Below are 19,797 nucleotides of genomic sequence, written 5' to 3'. Positions count from 1 at the left end.
ACAGGACACAGTGCCCAGCCAAACAGCTGTCAACACATAATCACAAATTCGAGTCCCCATCAACTAAAAGCACCAAATTTGCATGCACCACCTAAGCGAATGCTTGCAGTGCTACCAGCAAGCAGCAGCAGCAGCGGGAGCTTCTATAACAATCCACGGCACGAACAGTGGAAGTCACAAGCGCATCTACGTAAACAGCGTCCCAGTGCGCCGTCAGAAAAGCTTGGCTGGCTGCGATTCATAAACTTTCCCATTTCACAAGCAGTGACCAACGAGCAGCACACACTGCGCAGGGGACACACTGCGCAGGGGAGGGTGCCCACGCACAGTGAGAAACCCAGTTCATTTCCTTTGATGCGCGTTTTTCGTCAATGTCGAGGGCAAATCCTCCAGTTCCGAACAAAAGTGCCCTCAACACTAGGTCATCCTGGATTGAAAGGAGTGGAAAGGGGGGAAAAAAAAAGAAAGAAAAAGTGACACAGTGCAGCTGCACGGGTTCAGTGCTCTCACACAAAAGAGTAGGTATTTTCGACGGCGCGGCCGTGCGGCAAGTGGGCGGCTTGCAGGTTGTCCAGTGAGGACGAGTGGAGGCGTACGGAGCCACTGTAAGTGAGCAGTTCTCCCTCAGCGCCCCCGCCTGCACCGGGGGCAAGCACAAAGTCCGTCAGCGTCACGTCTGACGAGCCGCCGGACTCGAGCGGAATGGGGTGCATCCGGAAGTACTCCAGCATGTCGAAGATGGTCTCGAACCATAGATGCTGCACCCGACACTGCTCCTCCGGGTTCAGCGTCATGCGTAGGTGCTGTGGAAAGAATACAGTAACTAATGCTCTTGTCTCCCATGCATGCATGCCTGGTTCTGTATGGGAGCAAGTACCGCTGACTTCAACTATGGCAAACTTTTAGCAATAGAGCAAGAAAATCTAACAGGGAGTGACACGGGCTAATTCTGAAGGCCAGGCATAAAAAAATTGACAACTACACGGTTTGTAAACATCCCTGAACGTTTTAAAGCCCCTCCTTCCACATTCCCACAACTTCTACCTCAATCTGATTTCAGTAACTCTGCCCCAAATGAAGTTTTGCAATGTGGGGCAGAAACAAACAGCAAAGGGAGTGGGTTCAGCACAGGTTAGCTAGGGTAGGCCAGTCAGACCCCCTCCAGGCTTCAAGCTCTCACTGTCAGCAGTCCCTCCTCAGCGCCAACTTGACACGCCTATCATATATGGTTTTATACATAGTTTATATCAAAACACAGTTCAAGAGAAGTAACGAATGTGGCTCTACAGTTGCAGCATCCCAGTAATGAAATCTCGGAACAAATAAGCGAACCGCATTGGCTGCAGAAGTGTGCACAGCTCTTTCCAAAAGTGGGCTGCCACATTTGTTGCAAAAAATACAATGTATTCAAGGGCAGTCAATATGTACAGACATGGCTTCGACCACCCCTGTATATTTTTAAAATGGCCGCATTGCAAATGACGAAATCCAAGCGCTCAATTGGGTAGGACAATTACTTCACCTTTCATTTTCTCATACCTACCCAACTCCCACCTGTCGATGGGTTGCACAATGCGTCCTTCTACTGCCATAATATTGCCCCCTTACTGCTTAGTGAAGTCCTCATTCAAGCTAATTAGTGCTCAAAGGGTCTTGGACGCGTTCATGACTTAAAATGCCTGTACAAATGCATTTCGAAGATGTACTTGCACATCTTTCTTAGATTTTGCATTATCTACACAGCCAGTTCTCAAAGCTGATCTTCCCTGTATCAAACCATTTCGCAGAGCTAGCTAGAAAATCGGGTTTTGGTACAGTGACCACAAGATGATTGGAGAGCACTGGAGGAAGCCTTTCTCCCACAGTGGACATGACCTGGCCAATGATGATGATGATGAATTTGTCTGCATAAGTACATTCCGGCTGAAATTAATGCAATTAAGTTTTATCGCTAATATTACATTCCATAAGTTTTCAGCTGAACGGGCACCTGTCTGCACTGGTTATGCAACAACTTGATCGAATGTCCTGAACATAGGTTGGCACCATGAGGAGTGGCTCACTCACACTCACGACCACTCACACTCACATCCACTCACACTCACAAGCACTTACACTCACATCCACTCACTCACGGCCACTTGCACTCATAACCACTCACAACCACTCACACTCAAATCCACCCACTCACACTCACGACCATTCACAACCACTCACTCACACTCACGACCGCTCGCACTCGCATCCACTCACACTCACGACCGCTCGCACTAGCATCCGCTCACTCATACTCACACTCACAGACGTGAGTGTGAGTGAGTGGATATGAGTGCACTCATGAGTGAGTATGCCGACCTATGGTCCTGAAGTGAGCTGGATCCCGAAGCACTTGTCGAAAAAAAATTGAAAGAAAAAGGGGAAAAAAAAAAAAGAACTCTGCACTCACCTTAGCCCTGCCCTGGAAATTGAAGGTGAGCACACACTCCCCCTTTCGGGTCTCACTTTGGCGCACGAGGAAAACACCGTGGCCCAGGGGTCCCTCACGCAGCACCAACTGTGCCGCATCGCTCCTAGACAACGTCCCGTGGAACCAGGGGTACTCGCGCAACGACTGGTACAGGTCACCGCCGCCGCCGCCGCCACCCTCGCCTCCTGACGATGCACCGCCATCGACGGCAGGGGGCGAAGAAGCGGCCGCTGGCTCTGCACTGCCCGTCCCTGCGGCGACGGCAGCGATGGGGGCAACTGCCGGAGGCAGAGCTGCAGCCCCACCGTCGCCCCCACTTCCAACTGGCCGGACTGCCGGAAGGTCGCTCGTGGCGACGACAGCTGTTGCCTCCGCAGGCGCCTCTGCAAGGAAAACCACAAGCTGCAGGCGTGAAAACCCTTTCTTACCAATCGCTTCAGTTTAAAACTCCACTGATTTTTCCCTAATGCACTGAATTTCAAGAACAGAAGCCATTATAGAATGGCATGGCAAAAGGACTGAGCTGCTTTCAAAATAAATTAATGCGACAAGAGCTGCAATGTACAGTTTTCTTGAGGTTTTCCATTCAAGGAAGAAGGTGCAGGTTAAAGCACAGGGAGGTGGCTTGAGTGACCGCCGCTCCTTGAGTCAAACTATTTGTTATTCACAATACCTTGGAATACTGCCAGTCTCGGATGAAGAGTACGTGAAGTTACCTGATCATCTATTGAAAAATCATAACTACTGCAATAAGGGTGGCATGAAGCACCATAAAGTTTTGTCTGTGTGGCATGTTCCTCGAAACTGCATTTTTACAGCAATAGCAATTCTCCAAATCACAGCGTTGATCATCTATCAATTTTTTAACTACCTTGGTAGAATCTCCTAACTTTTAGGAAGACTCGGGTAGCTTGGACTGTTTTGTATTTGTCTACAGTACACATTATCCATACTTAAAGGTGCAGTGAAGAGGAATCTGAACTTGTCTTTTTGCCGCGGGAACTCAATCCACACGTTCCTAGCATTCTTAGAAACTGCGACTTATTGCCCTGTATGGCCGATTTCCCTAATTAAATCGAATTAACGGCCGGCTCCCGCCTTTTTTTTTAATTCTGCCTCGTACGGTGGGCGGAGTCGACCAACGCGTGGAGTGCCTTTCACCCAGTCCCGTGGCGGCTTGCCGCTGTGCCATCGGCGGAGTAATACGTAGTAGTCCGTAGTAGCAAATAGTCCGCGCGTATTTTTATTTCTGCGGGCTTATCTTGCGGCTATATTATCTTCGAATGAAACTATATATTCATGGAAACCTAAAAAACAAAATAAAGCGAAAGCAAAGCCTCCACGGAGCTGGCTGAAATGCACTCCACGCGTTGGTCGACTCCGCCCATCGTACGAGGCAGAATTCAAAAAAAAGGGCGGGATCCGGACGTTAATTCGATTTAATCAGGGAAATCGGCCATACAGGGCAATAAGTTGCAGTTTCTAAGAATGCTAGGAACGTGTAGATCGAGTTCCCGCGCCAAAAAGACAAGTTCAGAATCCTCTTCAGTGCACCTTTAAGCAACACCACAGCTTATTCTGTCCTAAATCATGACAGTGGCTATGTGGTATTACTAACACGTACTTGGGTAAGCACAAAATATCACATGTTATACAGGTCCAGTGGGGATTCTATGACTTTCATTCAAACCATCGAATACAGCAGAGAGGACATAGGTTCAGACATCTGTTGTACATGAGCTTTATTTTTTTCTTCTTTTAGTACTTCCCAGAATGTGAAAAATTTTTCCACACAGCTGTAGTTCATAGATCACTGTCAGCAATGTCTCATATCAAAATAAGTACGCTAGCACACAAGAAGCATAAGTGCGCACTTTGTACAGAGCTGCTAGCAACATGCGGACAACCATGGTGACTGAATCAAACTAGGATAAAAAGGAGGAAGTAAACTAATAATCTCAAAACTAGGTAGAACACAAACCATCGCTTCTTCATCTTTCCAGTTAACAAGCTAGACGTAATACACACATGAATGCCCCAGTATACATGTCAACCTGTAACGTAAATTGTTTCTCTAATGATTACCAACTTACTCATTAATTCAAATAAAAAATCATTGACTACAATTGTCATTATTGAGATAACCCATGGCAGAATAGTTAGAAAAGATGGGAATCATACGAAATAAATGTCAAAATAAACCGAATGGTCAGTGACTACAAGTGATTTGCAAAAGCAAAATATGAACAACACTGCCTACTTTTGGGGTTCGAATGTTGTTCTCGGAGCCTTGCCAAGGATTCTGACGGCGAGGTAGTCAGCCTGGGTCTTCTGCAAATGCGGTACAGCATTAGGAAATAGTTGGGCAAGCAGAGGTTATAACCTCAGCAGTGCCAGTTAGATGGTCACAAGTTACTCCCCACCGAATTAAATCATGTAGCCAACTAGCCAACATTTACACAGCTACAGAGTTGCATATTTTAGAAACTTACTGAAAAGTGACCAGGAAGAAGAGAGCTACGACTTACACATTATCCTCAGATGCATCACCCAAATGTCGCATGCAGTAGCGGATTGTAGACAGCCATGACTTCATGCTCTCTGCGTCGTGCGCTTCCACAACATACTCAATGTGATGCTCAGCCTGCAAAGTAGAATGTGCAGAGTAGTCCTTGGTACCTGGTGTGGCTACTGAGACCGTCATCTTCAAAAAAAAAAAAACATTGCCATCTGCACCACAATGACATGTAAAGGTTTCCCTTTTTTCACCGGAAACAGAAGAAAGGCACCGACACTCTAGACATTCCGGTAGCAAGTTATCTCATGTCAAACAAAAGACAAGAAGGGTAATCAACTCAGTACATACCTTGAGCACAAAAGTGTTTTCGTGGTCAGGCATCTCCAGAGCAGTAGTCTCCCTGGCATCATGAATTAGGAAGCAAAACACGCCACTTCGCGGCCTTAGAGACTGCAAAAGAAAAGCAGATACTGCATGAGCTGACTTTGATGCACCACTGCTAACAACCTGGTGCAATATTAACTCGCCAATTACTCAAACGATAAATGCACAAAAACATCACCTAGCATCTAATGTCTGGCATTTGCCCTTTAAAGGCATGTAAGGCATGTAAGCAGCTAAAGCTATCCAATATACCTGGCTGGCATTGAATAACGTAAAAAGTAGAGTGTTTTTTTTTGTTTTTTTTTGTGCAGCTTTCATTAATTTCTATATGCCCCTTTGTGTGGCATGGTGTGACTCAAAACTAGAGTGTACTAGTACACTCTACTCAAAACACTTGATTTATTCACTAAAGACAGTTCGACATTAATTTTGCGACAATATGTACCATTTTTAAACATTGCATTCTTTTTTTTCGTTTTCTTCCCTCCTTATTCCTTTGGGAACTGCACAGACTCCTCATTTCTATTCAAGGCGCTTCCTGATAATTAAACGTCTCTACGTCTCCTATGCGTAGCGCGAAGTGACCACGAGTACGCAATAATTTCCACTACTCTATTTTCCCAGGGTCGCACTGCTTATAGCCGGATCTGACAGCGTCGACCCTGGATACAGCTATACAGCCGGCTGTTATTGTTTATCTGCCAGGGCCAGCGAAGCGGCGACGTATGTGGAGCGACCGCCGCGGGAGGTCAGTCAACAGCCGCCTCGGACACTGCCCCAAAAGCAGGCAGCTCGGTTGCGATAAAACCGAGAATGCGACTCTGACGCACGCCTTTGGAACTTGGAATATTCAATCCGTGCGTCCACAGACAGCGCAAGACAACGTAAACAATCAACGGGACAGGCATTTGCATCGGGACTTTCCGTTCCACTCACGCGTCAAGAATTCGATACATTTCGATCACAGCACGTCCGGTGCGATTTCAGCGTCGATTTCCTTCTCTTCCTTTTTTTTTTTTCCCGCCTCTTCCAAAGGCAGTTTAACCACACTTCGCAAATGTGAAATTCAAGCAACGATGGTTTTACACTAGGGATCGCTTACCTTAGGTGGCGCGTAGAACTCGAGCAGGTATCCGCCGATGGTTTTCACGAGCACAAGCCGGCACTTCTCCCACTTCTGTCGGCCGTCGATGTTTTCGCCGCTGACATAGTTGACGAGTCCTTCTTTGACGTGCTCGACGACGATCTTGGTCAGCTTGGCCTTGTCGTGGTGGTGATGTTTGTCCCCCTTGCTACGTCGTTCCCCGTGATGGTGGGGCGGCGCATGAGACGATAACTCGAGCTCGTCCGAGTGTTGTTTGTGGAAGAGGCCCTTGCCACGCTTGAGGCCCTTGAACGACAGCCGGCGAAAGAAGAGCCTATGGTGCGCCTTGGGCGAAGCTTCTCCTTCGGAGAGGTCGCTGTAGTCCTCGTGGTTGACAGTGAGCGAGCGCAAGTTGTCCTGCGAAGACGCCGCGCTGCTCGGCGTCTTGGCCGCGGACCTCGGCGCTGCGCCGACGGCGCCGAGCGGCTCTTGCGAGCCGCCGCCGTTGCTGGCAGCACTCAGCGGCCTCAAGCCGCCGCCGCTGCCGCCGACCTCGTCAATACGCCGTCGCACCTCGGCCTCGAAGTGCTCCTGGAACACATCAGCAAAGCGGCGCCCGAACTCGGGGAAGTCCACCACACGGGCCAGGTCCTGGTGATCAGCCACGAAAAGCTGGTAGTTGTGGGCGAACTCGGCGGCTGCCACACGGGCGTGCTTCTCGCAGAAGTCCGACCAGTGGGGCCGATCGTCGCCACCGCCGCCGCTCGGTGAGCTGGCCATGCTGCTAGCGGCATGCTCCCTGCGCGTGCAGCCCTGCTTGCCGCCCGGTCGGCCGCTTCCGCCGATGGAACGACCCGCCGACGCGCAAGCGGCACCAGTTCACCGCCATTGTGGCCGTGTGTTTGTGATTGTTGGTGACGCTGAAACCCAGAAGCGCAACGCATACACAGCAAGGTGAAACTGCTGCTTGCGCCCGCTCATAATCCACTCACCTGCACTACAGCACGGTAAACAACAGCGTAGTTCGGGAAACGTACGTCACTCAGCCCGAGAAAAACACGTCGGCGCTGCAGGTCAACTAAACATCACTCGCGCTAGCTGTAGAGATGACTTGTGGCGCTATGGCTGTACTGCGGCGAAAAAAGAAAAACACAATGCATAAAAAAAAAAGATTGAACGCTATTACTCTTCACACTAAACATCCTGAACACACACGCGCGCGCTGTTTTGTCCGCATCGGTTTTAGCAGCGCATGCAACACTGCTTGCGTATGACGTAGATTGTTTTTCTTCCCTAATCTCCTCAACATCTACTTGCAGTCAATTACTGATAATTCCCACGAACGCTCTTCTCACTGTTTTCTTTCCATTATCTTTCAAGGGCGATTTTTTAGAATGTTTTTGATGAGATATGCTGCAGTCTCTGGCACTGATTCTAGCTTTTGGTTTCGGTATCCTGCGAGAACAAACTCGTTTTTACACAGCACGGTTGGCTTAACTGGCTGCGCTGAATGAACCAGAGTCGCACCTAGTTTGATCGCGAGCTTAATTACAGCTGAACTTTCTGAATTTTATTTTTTAAATGCGTAACGACTCGGTGACAGTTCAGGGCTCGGCGAGCGTTCTACGCAGTCACTCCATCTATGCACGCAGTGGTTCCATAGGTGGTTCTACGGGAGTGGCGCCGACTAGCGCCGACAGCGTTGGTTTTAAATGACCATCACGTGACGTATTTCCGTCTGCTGTTTCCGTTCTTGCATGTCTTCGGTAATCTAGCTTCGCCTCTTGCCGCTTGATCGGACTCTCGGCGCTCATAAAAGGATGTGCGAAGAAATGTCGACGCATATGAGTGTGGTAAGGTTCATTTTTGCTCTGGTGCTGAAAAGCACGCTATCAGTCGAATGGTTTTCTGTTTACTGAAAACTGGTATCAACAGGTGGGCACGTCGATGAGCGGGTAGCCGCGCCCATTTCGAAATCTATTCTATCGGGGATTTTACATTTTGACATGACCTCCGCTAACAAGTTTCAGTGCTTAGAAAGTTAATTGCATTGATCAACGTAACGCAAGCAGGCACATGAAAGCTTTTAGGGGTTATTTTTCACCGGCGCCGGTAGTATGCGTCGTAGGCTGAGGCTTACAGGGCATGGCGCCAGAATTCAAACACCCATTTTTTCTGCGGTGTCGGCGACATGAATGCGCATGCTCTGTGCGATGTCACCGCTTTTCAAGAAAGCGCGGAAAACCTGCATCGTTAAAGTGAATGATTTCACGTTCCTCAAGGGAAAGGAAGGCAACTGTAATTAGCGAATTACGCCCGTGAGGCATGAGCAATAGTTACTTCATTGGCGCATACTGGCTGTTGTATACCGTGTGTTCGCAATTACGCTCTGCACAATTACTTTAATAATCTCGGAATGACCATGCAGACAGCATCTGCGAAGCTAGGTTGTGCTGTCGTGCATAAGATTACCTGCATTTTTTGACTTTCCAACAAATTTTTATATACTTTCAGATCTTTATTTGGGCACATATATGTTGATATTGCGAAACTGAAGCCAGTCGGTGTGTAATGTAGTGAGTTTTTAAATTCCAGGAAACAAGCACGAAAGCAAAGATAGCCTCAGTTTTGTAATATCGTCCTATATGCCATTAACGAAGTAATTAAAAAGCTTAATTATTTAAATAATCAGATAAAATTACCGTTTCAGTCGTCCTCCGTTGCTGCAGTTTGTAACCGGGCGTGCTTAGGTTCGGTGAGCTTTCTTGTATGGGCATAATTCGGAAGACCTGCGAATCGTTCGGATTAAACGCCGTGAAGTGTTTCAAGAATAAGTTGTTTTTTTTTTTTCTACCAGTGAAGGCAGTCTTTGTTGTGTATCCCAACGCCGAACAATGATCGCCCCCACAAACATTTCTTAAGAGAGTTTATAGACGTTCGGTAGGCAGTCCGTGGTGTGCAGTGTGATACTTTACGCAGGCAGTAAATTATGCGCCCGGCAGGTCGGTGGTTCGAAGGTACAAGATCAGTTGATCCTGCAGTGTGGAAGACTACGAAGGACTCCAGACAGGTACTCCGAAAGAGGGAGGGAAGGCGGGGTAACGTGGTTTAATTGCGCCGGGACGAAGGAAAACACATGGACAGTCTTGAAATTTTTGTGGAGGCGGTGAGCGCAGGGGGGATAGCACGAGGATAACGTAAATTAATGCCGAAATCATTTGTTGAACAATGCGATAGCTATCTTGTAGGGGGCGAGCCAATAGTACTTTTTCGAATCGAGTATACGAATCGAATAGTAGAATACGAATCGAATATATGTGTGATGATTCGCTGCTTGTGCGAATATTCGTACAAAACGATTATTCATGCGCAACGCCAGAGCGCTAGCGATGAAATTAAAGCTGTAGATGTTGAAAGACGCAACAACGATCCACACTATACTGCGTTTCATACATAGCAGGCAACGCTGCGGAGGTCGCTAAAGTAGTGCGTCCGCGAAACTGAATTACTCCGCCACGTAACATTCGTTCTTCTCGAAACTCCGGTCATTGTTTGGACGAGCACAAAGCGGTATAAAACGATGTAGTAGCATTGAAAAACACGGTCGAAGCTGTGAGGCGCTTAGTGTTCGGGCTCTCTGGCCATAATTTTCACGCAGTGTGAACTACTTTTTGGGCGCGGATTTAGTAGAAGCGATTCGCCCTACCAACCGCGTATCATACCGCAACGTGTACTTTTTCTTCTCGAAATCTCGGTGCGTCGCAGGACGAAAATGTGGCAAGAGCTAAAACGAAGTACAGGAGGTGCCAGTCACGGCACTTAAGATTTGTCGCTATGAAATATGTTTGTGTTCGCTTTGGTTGTTTGGCGAACTACTTTTTGCGCGCGGACTTAGCGTGTGCGAACAGGCACGCTAGCTTTGGCAGCGTTGCCTGCTATGTATGAAACGGAGTATAGGGGGCGCTAAACACGAAATCAGTGCATTAACCCTGTGACCGTCATATCATACGCAGGGGAAATTTACCTTTTGCAGCTAGCATGCGCTGTAAACACGAATGTGCCTATATGGGAGTAAAAGTAGAGTGAGCTGTCTTCTAGCGCAAAAGGGAGTGTGCTACAGGATAACTTACTCCCTTTGTATTCCTTTTTGTTTGGAGCCCCCTTTCCCTTCCCTGCGCAGACCGATCGCGCAATAGCGTGCTGTGCGCCAACGGAGTGGGCCCCGTTTTTTAAATAGTCGTATAAAACTTCATTCCAGTTATTCGAAAACAATTCGAGAAGTTGAAAACGGATTCAATTCATTTTAAATTATTTTGTCGGTGTACTATTTGATTCGTTCGAATGAAAGGAAATTCGATTCGCTATTCGAAAATCTCGGACATTTTGCACACCCCTAGTATTTTGGCGTACGCCTTTAGAAATGTTGCATTACTGAAATATGGGGTGCTTTCTTTTAGCCAATGCAGATTTTTCTTTTGAAATACTTGAGGTGTATGTTGATGCGGTTCATGCAGACGCATTGTCTGTCAAGGCGTACGTTTACACGCATTCTTAAGCACTCGGGGGCATGCCAACCCACTGATCCGTGCCGCCGTGTTATAAGGGTTGCTGCTCTTTTCAGTTCCACTTGTCGATGCAAAGGTAGCGCCGTTTTTCAACTTTGACTTTGTTTGCTTGATGACCCTGAAGACCACGTATAGCTCCAATCAAAGATAAGAAGCAGTATTATAAAAAATTTGGCTGAAGGCTTAGCTTGGTTAAGCCTGGCTGATTGCGAAAGCAATAACACCTTTCTGCGCTTGGTTCTGCTGGTAGTTGGACATGGTTTCCCGTATAGCCCAACTCTGGTCACGACTTGGTTCTGCTAATATGGTTTCCCGTATGGATTCACTCTGGACGCAACATGGGTCTACTGTAAATGTGTTTTATTTATTCCGATGAACACGCTTTGGTGATCCGTAAAGAAATGGCTTTTGACTCTGAACTTGTAGATGCACACGCAGCAAGCCGGCGTGCTCGCCATTCTGCAGCATACGCACATTGCTTCGCCAACCGTTGTTCCCTTTAGCAGAACAGAAAACTGGGCGAGTTGGTGAAGGTTCAACATTATGTACAGCGCGAAAAACTAAGACAGGGGAAGAAACACGCAAACAAACAAGCGCTGACTATCAGCTGAAAATTTTATTAGGAAACTCGTGGTTATAAAGGCTTCAACCCAGCACGCGCAGGCGCACAAAGCATGAAACAACAAAACAACAAAAACAGCAAACCAAACCACACGTGCGCATTAGCCTCATTGCACTGCCGCAGTACTATCAAGATATTCCAGTTCTACCTGGTGTAACGCCACCGAAGGTTTTGCAACGCATGGAATGCGCGATGTGGCGATCAGATACGCCTCTACTATTTCCCGGCACTTCTGATCCCTGTGCCTGAAGACAACGTCAGCACGCCCCAAGTCAGGAGTGCACACGCTGTCATTTTCCTTACTGCAGTCACGGCAGTGCAGAGCGAGATTAGAAGAAGCGGCAGACGTCCCCAGCGACCTCTCGTGTTCTCTCAGGCGGACGTTGAGGCACCTTCCAGTCTGCCCATAATAAATTTTCCCACATGATACGGGTATTCTGTACACAACGCCCATGTTGCACGGCACGTATCTGTTGGCGTGTCTGACAGCGCATGCTCCTGCAATGGGCCTCGACTCTTCCATCCTTCTCCTGACCGCGGCACAAATCTTGCCAACCTTATTCTCAGCAGTAAAAACCACTTGTATGCCAAACCTGCCTGCGACTTTCTTTAGACGATGGGAGACACCATGCAGATATGGAATGGGAACAACCTTTTTGTGGTCGGAACTTTCCTGGGCTTTTTGGCAACCCCCTTTGATCTTCACCAAGAGCCTCTCCGCCAGACGCGCGAGGCCCTGTACCGGAAAGCCAGCCTCTTTGAGCCTAAAAACCTGTGCGTAGAAGCTTTCCTCTACCAAGTGTGGGCAGGACTTCTTCAACGATGACCCAAGGCATGACATTGATATGCCATCTTTAACAAGCCTCGAATGACCAGACTCGTGGCTCCATATCTGCATGGTGTCTTCCATCGTCTAAAAAAAGTCGCAGGCAGGTTTGGCATACAAGTAGTTTTTACTGTTGAAAATAAGGTTGGCAAGATTTGTGCCGCGGTCAGGAGAAGGATGGAAGAGTCGAGGCCCATTGCAGGAGCATGCGCTGTCAGACACGCCAACAGATACGTGCCGTGCAACATGGGCGTTGTGTACAGAATACCTGTATCATGTGGGAAAATTTATTATGGGCAGACTGGAAGGTGCCTCAACGTCCGCCTGAGAGAACACGAGAGGTCGCTGGGGACGTCTGCCGCTTCTTCTAATCTCGCTCTGCACTGCCGTGACTGCAGTAAGGAAAATGACAGCGTGTGCACTCCTGACTTGGGGCGTGCTGACGTTGTCTTCAGGCACAGGGATCAGAAGTGCCGGGAAATAGTAGAGGCGTATCTGATCGCCACATCGCGCATTCCATGCGTTGCAAAACCTTCGGTGGCGTTACACCAGGTAGAACTGGAATATCTTGATAGTACTGCGGCAGTGCAATGAGGCTAATGCGCACGTGTGGTTTGGTTTGCTGTTTCTGTTTTGCTGTTTTTGTTGTTTTGTTGTTTCATGCTTTGTGCGCCTGCGCGTGCTGGGTTGAAGCCTTTATAACCACGAGTTTCCTAATAAAATTTTCAGTTGATAGTCAGCGCTTGTTTGTTTGCGTGTTTCTTCCCCTGTCTTAGTTTTTCGCGCTGTACATAATGTTGTTCCCTTCCTTCGTCTGTTTCTTCGGCACGGCGCCGTCGCTTGGCCGCGGCACACCGTTCCAGCATCGCCTTGTACGCATCCTCCGACATAGCACAGCACTGCGAGGAGCACAGCCGCAGCCCCGTTTTATCCCAGTCTAGCGAGCGCCCTCACTCGGCAGCTGCGCCGGAGCGAAGGATCAGCCTCCATCGATGAGACGAGTTGGGCCCCCAGCTCTCCTCTTGTCGTGACGTCACGCGGTCACGTGGTAGCGCGCCGGAGCGAAGGATGAGCCTCCATCGATGAGACGAGTTGGGCCCCCAGCTCTCCTCTTGTCGTGACGTCACGCGGTCACGTGGTAGCGCGCCGCAGCTGCGCCGGAACGAAGGATTAACCTCCATCGATGGCAGAAAAGTGCAAGCAGCATTGCTTTCGCAATAAAAAAGTGCCTTTTGCAGCAGTTACTAGGTTGTGTATGCCAGTATGTGGTCACGGGGTGCGATAGACTGATACACAAGTTTTACCGAAGGACACCGCCTTACCTGATTTTATGCCAATATCTGTGCCTAATTTATTTATTTATAAATACTGCAGCCTCGCGTGAAGCTATGGCAGGAAGAAATCAAGAATGCAAAAACAAATGGTAGCAATTAGCAGCATACGAGATACTAGTACAAGAAAACGTATAGTAAAAGCATCTCGGCTACAAATGCCTTATTGTTTAGTATATCGTAAGACCTTTTCATTTCAACCATATAATCTCATCACAAGCATGTTTTGATCCATTGTCGGTCCCTTTGAGAAGTGCGTTAGCTGTATTTATGAGCTAGCCTGATTTCATAGTTTTAGATTTTCGCTTTTCCTTTAGTTTCAGCTCTCTGTAAGCTCTGGTTTCGGTGTGTAATGTGGACCGATATTTTTTAAGAGCCTGTACTTTTGAGTTTTTGCGTTAACTTCCGTTCTTCATTCTTCAGCTGCCTTCGATCTCTATTTTCAGTAGTTTTCTCCGCTCATCATTCGCTCCCAACCGCCCGCTATCCACACCCAGGAGATCAGCTTTTCACGGTTAACGACGTGAGGCATGACCTGGGAATGTACTGTCGCGGTGATTATTACATGCAACACCTAATATATAGTCGGGGCCTTTTCAGTAAACAGTTGGAGCCTGAGCGTGCTGCCGAAAGCTGTTCATTTTACTGCCGGTCGAAACGCCGGAGCTGCCTGCATTGACCGCGCATGTTTCTTTTTTTTTTTTTTTATGGGACGTCACGGCTAATTAATCATTTACCTCATAGCGTAAACCGTTGTACGTATAGGTGTCACCCTCGGCGCGTTGCAGGCAGTGCGGAGTGCACGAACACAGCGATGTAAAAAGAAAGCGCTGCGAAGCTATCTCTAGCGAGAAAAACAAGCAAATGCGCATAATGCGAGTGATGTACCTCGTACGGAGGAAACTATCCCGCTCAATCATCATTTCTCGCCCTCTGTTTGGTCCCGGAGAGGTTGCTTCACCGCATTGCTTCAGTGTATGCGGTGAAGCGCGCTTAAAAAAAAAAGACGTACGTGACTGTTTAGTTTGCGTAAGACGGGGGTCAGCATTCTCTGGAAAAAGATTGAATAGCAGGGAAGTCGTACTTCTTTAGACATCTTTGCCACCAAGAAGCGTCCCCCATTCTGGGAAATGGTCCTGGGCTTTCGCATGCATCAGGTTAGGTGTCTATTGTCCGTGTTTTTAAATCTGAAGTACACAGAGCCGAAGCTCCGCTCTTTTATTGTAGGGAAAGTTATTGAACGCAAATAGGACTGATACAGAGGTTCGGATTACTATCCGTAGAACGGAAGCAGTAGACGAGGAACCCTGTTTATTTATATTGGCGTGTACAATAACACACTCTGAAAGCTTCATTGTTTACGACTATTACTTCCTGCTGTTTTCTCTGTGCCCTGTATTCTCCGTTCCTGCCTCGACCGCTGAGTATTGACCACGCTTGCCAGTTTCTAAGTAAGCTGTTGCGGTGCAATTAATAGCTTTGCTTCCTTTACGAATAACAGTCATTCGATCACTCACTAAACCAAGTAGTCGTTCAGACTGGTTGATGGGCCAGTCATTGACTTCCCCCGTGATAAGTACAACTGTGGGAGATTTTGTGTGCAGCCTTGAGTTTGGGTTTGTGAAATTAGTTTTGAAATAAGAGAAATGACATCTTTGCGAGATTTTTTTCTGGCATTGAATGAATGAAATTGCCGTTAAATTACCTCAACTGAACATGTGCGCCCCTGATTTGTGCCCTTTGTTTGCGAACTGCTTTGCCTTTAGCCTCCGCGTTGCGTGCGCTGGCCTCGCCCATGATCATTAACTTCTGGGACCCCGCAATGTATTAATGTACTGTAGAAGAGTAATTTGCTTTTCGGCACGACGTGACAGTCACAACGACGTGGAAGGGAAGGCGATGTCGTTTGCCTGTCATCTGTCTGATTTATTTATTTATTTATTAGTTACCTGCATCGCCCCTGCATCGCATATTGGCCTTTAGAGATAACCAAACATCTAAGGGGAGGAGTGGGGGGCCAAAACAAGAATGAACAAAATTACAGAAAAGAAACAGCATCGCTTCGTGCCATACAGCCTTCACTGTGTTGACGAATTCAATTAGTTCACTGTTCGCGGAAAGAAAAAAAAACAAATTTATCAGTGCGAATGAACTGGGCGGGGTTCGTGAATCTGGACAGTGATGACGTGTATGCGCACGCGAACAAGAACGGCGAATGAGGTGAAGGTACCATGGCAAGTTCTGTTTTCTTATTTTAAATAGGAAATAATTAACAGGGACAACTAATTCTATTATTTGTTTTGCAATGCGGTGGTATTAACAGCATTTGACGTCTTCACCGGAAATGACTTCACTTGCGGCCTGATGACGTAGCTTTCCTCCAGCCAATGGGTGTCACCTGTTTAGTGACGTCACTTCACTCCAGCCAAAGGGAATGCTTCAGTCTGATGACGTCACTTCCCTCCGGCCAATGGACGAACTTTATGACTGGCAACGCATTTTGGCCCGATGGGGCTTTTAATGCTATCGCATTAATGAAGTTTACGCAGTGTTTTTTTTATCTTTCTTACCTCAAGTTGGTGAACACCAGCGCCTTCCGATGGGCTCATTTATAGGCAACACCGTTATTTCTTCATCGTTGGTGGTACAGCGCGAAACAGAAGAAAGAACAAAAGAAAGATACACCACAGACGAGCGCTGACTCGCAACAAAAGTTTTTGTAGAAAATAACACGAAATTTATACATCAAAGTCATGTGACATTACAAAGCCGAGAGCACTTGCACAAGCACTTCCAAAGGGTAATTCTTTAGATAGTCATTTCTATTATTTTTAACTTATTTCTAATTCTATTTCTAGATAATAATTCTGTTTCTAGCTAGCTAATTTCTAATTTATTCCTAGCTAATTTATTTCCGTTAGCGGCACGACGGTAGTATGACGACAGCGCGATAAAATTCGAAAAAAAAAATTCGATAAAATCTCAATAAAATTCGAATGCGAATTAATGAACGCACTTCACGTGCGCGCAATGCAGGTGGCGCTCAACTTTCGCGACGACGTTCGCACCATGGAGCGGGGGCCGTCCCTGGAGCGCAGCGTCAAGACACGCGTGGTGGCCGACGGCCGGGACCCTCCGCAGTTCCGCACCAGCGTCGAGCTGCGGCCGCGTCTCGTCGAAGCCGAGTACGGGGTCACTCTGGTGCTGGACACGGCCACCATGGAGCCCACGGCGTACCGCGAGGACGTCCTCGTGCTGCCGCGCACCGTGGCCGTGCGCGAGGGAGAGTCCGTCTTCTGCTTCCCGCCGCTGCCGCCGCGCACCGTGTACAAGAGCACGGTGGTGTACGACACCCGCCGCACCGACTACTGGTACACGAGCGCCGTGGACCTGGCGGTCGTCGGCACCGTGGGCTTGCCCGTCGAGGACGTCGCTTCCGACGACGACGTCGACGGTGAAGAGCCCTGCGACGGGCTTGACGGCCAGTGCGTGGACAGCGACGGGGAAGATTCGTCCAGGCTGTGAATCTTGTAGATGCACATGCATTGTAGGCATTGCAGACTTGTACCGGTAGATGTACCCCCACCCCCTCGTCTACGGGTGCACACTGCTGGTATTTGTCTATAGTTGGCACACACAACGTTTCTATAAAGTTGATCACTCACCGTTGCAGCTGCCTGCTGAGCCACTGTAGTGTTTGCTGAAAGGGTTGTGCAATACCCACCGATGTCACGCACTTGCTTTTGTGGGTTATTGAAGCTATGACTACCGTTGAAAATTCTCGACGTGCTGATGCATTTTGGCGACGCTTCGAGCTGAATTACCTGGTACTCTTGTGTGCGCCTTCATCGTAGATGAATCTGTCAATAAGACTTACGGCAGTTCCGGCATCTTGTACGAGCAAGCTCAATCCAGCGCATGAGCAATCCAGCTGAGCGCTAAAATACTGTCTGCCCTTCACCCATTGCGCGCATGCTCTTATGACTAAATCCACGGCTGATGTCAAGGCTTGCTTTAGGGTGCTGTACAGCTCCGCCTAGTATTGGTCTCAGCGAGGATGAAATTGCACGACTGCACACATCGAGCACACACTGTTTGTTTGTTTTTTGCTTTTGGGGTGAAAGGCGTTTCTTTACGCAAGGTTGCGTTCTGTCTGGCCTTCGTGGGCCGTGAGGATGACCCTGTCTTGTGTGCACGTGTCATTTCGAAGACAAGCCTATACAAAGTCGATGGCTCTCGCCATGTAATTGGTTTTCTTTATTGGTCAGCAAGAGTATATAACGCCAGGCCAGGCAAATCCTCAGGGGCTTGAAGCTTGACAGCGCTTAGCGAATGAGGCAGAACAAAGTGAGCAGAAAAGTTCAAATAAATGATAGCAGTTATCGTCACCGCGAACATCAACCGCCAGCTGCATTTTGCTAGCCACTTGTAATCTATGAAAAGCGAGCAATTCGCAGGCAACGTAATTCGCTTGGCCGAAATTAATTGAAAACAATTGGCACGTAGTAACAAGTGTTAGTAATATGAATGAATTCGGATGACATCGAAGTTTCAAGTGGTTCTCAGCCCTCGCGACCAATTTAGTTCCGTCGAGAGTCTGAGGCCAATGTTCCTTACTTCATGAGCTCCCTAAAGTAGTAGTGGTTGATCTTATCGGGACAAATGGCTGTCGAAACGCAGTTAGTCCCTAAAGAAGTAACCCTTGCATCACTTTGAGTTGTTTTGGTTCTTAGAGTGCTCTATCGGTAGTACTATTTCAAGAGTGCAGACGTTTTTCCTGCAGCTCCAACATTTCAGTGACTTTAGTGTAAGAGTGACACTGAAATTTGCACATTTATTGCGTTGACACGGTCGTACGCAGTTCGGGAATGACATTTTGGTAACTGAATAACACCAGTCCTCGTCTCTGCATCGGTTTAGTTCTCTGCACTCATCTCCGTTGTTATGCACACGACTGCCAGCGGAAACGCCATGAAAATGTACCTGCACTATATAGCACTGCTGGGGGAAGTAAATTGACGCTTGTCTATAATGAACAGACGCACTTTTAAGCGCTGTTTTCTTGTTCACCGCTCCACGAAACGCGAAACATTCCTCTCAGTCGCACAAGCATTCATAAAACATTCCGAGAATTATTTATGTGATAAAGTATTAGCACTGTGAACGATGTAGATGCGTTCATTAGCAAGAGCTTCTGTTGGTACTTTACATGTGTTAGCTGTGGAGCTTTTAAAGGTGTAGTTTCAAAGTACCGTGTTATTAGTTTGTTTGTTTTTTTCTACTTCTGCTCCGGGATATGTGCTACCCCGGCAACCGTTTCTGGCATTGCTAACGGTCGTACATGGGCCAATAAAGATGCTTTCAGCTTTTCTTCAAGTCGTTGTGCGGCGTCTTTCGAAACTTTCAATGGAATATCTGTTACAGCCACGTGACCCCTGATACCTTTTTTTATTTACTGACTAAACAGTCTGGCAAAACAAGGGAGTCAACAAAGCATTATGGAGATATCTGCTGTGGTCGGCGTCATATGTCGGCTTAACCGAAGAATCACGTTCAACCCGTTACCCAGGTGTGTTTTGGCTATCACGCTTATGTACACGGAGCAAAACAGATTGGAGGCCGACTCTGCTGGTAAGAGTGCACACGACTAGTGCTTCTTGGAGTGAAACCTCTTAGCACATCCCATAGGTGGCGTCTTGACAGAATGTGCGACCTATATATAGGCGTTGCTCGGTCTGCCCGGGTTTGACTCAACATCAGTTTGACTGTTATGGCTTGTTCAGGATGCATTCGTTTTGAGAAATACAGTGATCAAGTTGGCCAGTTCCATTACCCAATATATTGGGTAATGGAACTGGCCAACTTGATCACTGTATTTCTCAAAACGAATGCACTGCGCGGCGCGACCTATGCGGCCGTTCATGTAGTTACGGCACGCTTCCCTCGAATCTGTAAGGATGGTAAGGCACGTGTTGCTCCGATAACCGGCTACCGCTGCTA

The 19,797-nt window shown here is 47.8% G+C and overlaps 2 protein-coding genes across 2 annotated transcripts; one reads left to right on the top strand and one right to left on the bottom strand.

Annotated features, from left to right (window-relative positions):
* Positions 1 to 341: 341 nt before the first annotated feature.
* Positions 342 to 7,400, bottom strand: Lnk (SH2B adapter-like protein Lnk). The gene is made up of 6 exons (XM_089573678.1): positions 6,472 to 7,400; positions 5,334 to 5,435; positions 4,996 to 5,111; positions 4,728 to 4,798; positions 2,447 to 2,850; positions 342 to 803 (listed from the first exon to the last, which is right to left on the bottom strand). Exons 1-6 carry the CDS (start codon positions 7,231 to 7,233, stop codon positions 507 to 509), a joined length of 1,752 nt encoding a protein of 583 aa, XP_089429804.1. The 5' UTR covers positions 7,234 to 7,400; the 3' UTR covers positions 342 to 506.
* A 786-nt stretch (positions 7,401 to 8,186) lies between these two features.
* On the top strand, positions 8,187 to 17,481 carry LOC149363723 (uncharacterized). The gene is made up of 2 exons (XM_089573677.1): positions 8,187 to 8,306; positions 16,834 to 17,481. Exons 1-2 carry the CDS (start codon positions 8,274 to 8,276, stop codon positions 17,320 to 17,322), a joined length of 522 nt encoding a protein of 173 aa, XP_089429803.1. The 5' UTR covers positions 8,187 to 8,273; the 3' UTR covers positions 17,323 to 17,481.
* Positions 17,482 to 19,797: the final 2,316 nt, after the last annotated feature.

The sequence above is a fragment of the Amblyomma mixtum genome, chromosome 2 (assembly GCF_055824585.1).
Source record: "Amblyomma mixtum isolate Tamu chromosome 2, ASM5582458v1, whole genome shotgun sequence".
Lineage (NCBI taxonomy): Eukaryota > Metazoa > Arthropoda > Arachnida > Ixodida > Ixodidae > Amblyomma > Amblyomma mixtum.
This window is presented reverse-complemented; position numbering and strand designations above follow the sequence as displayed.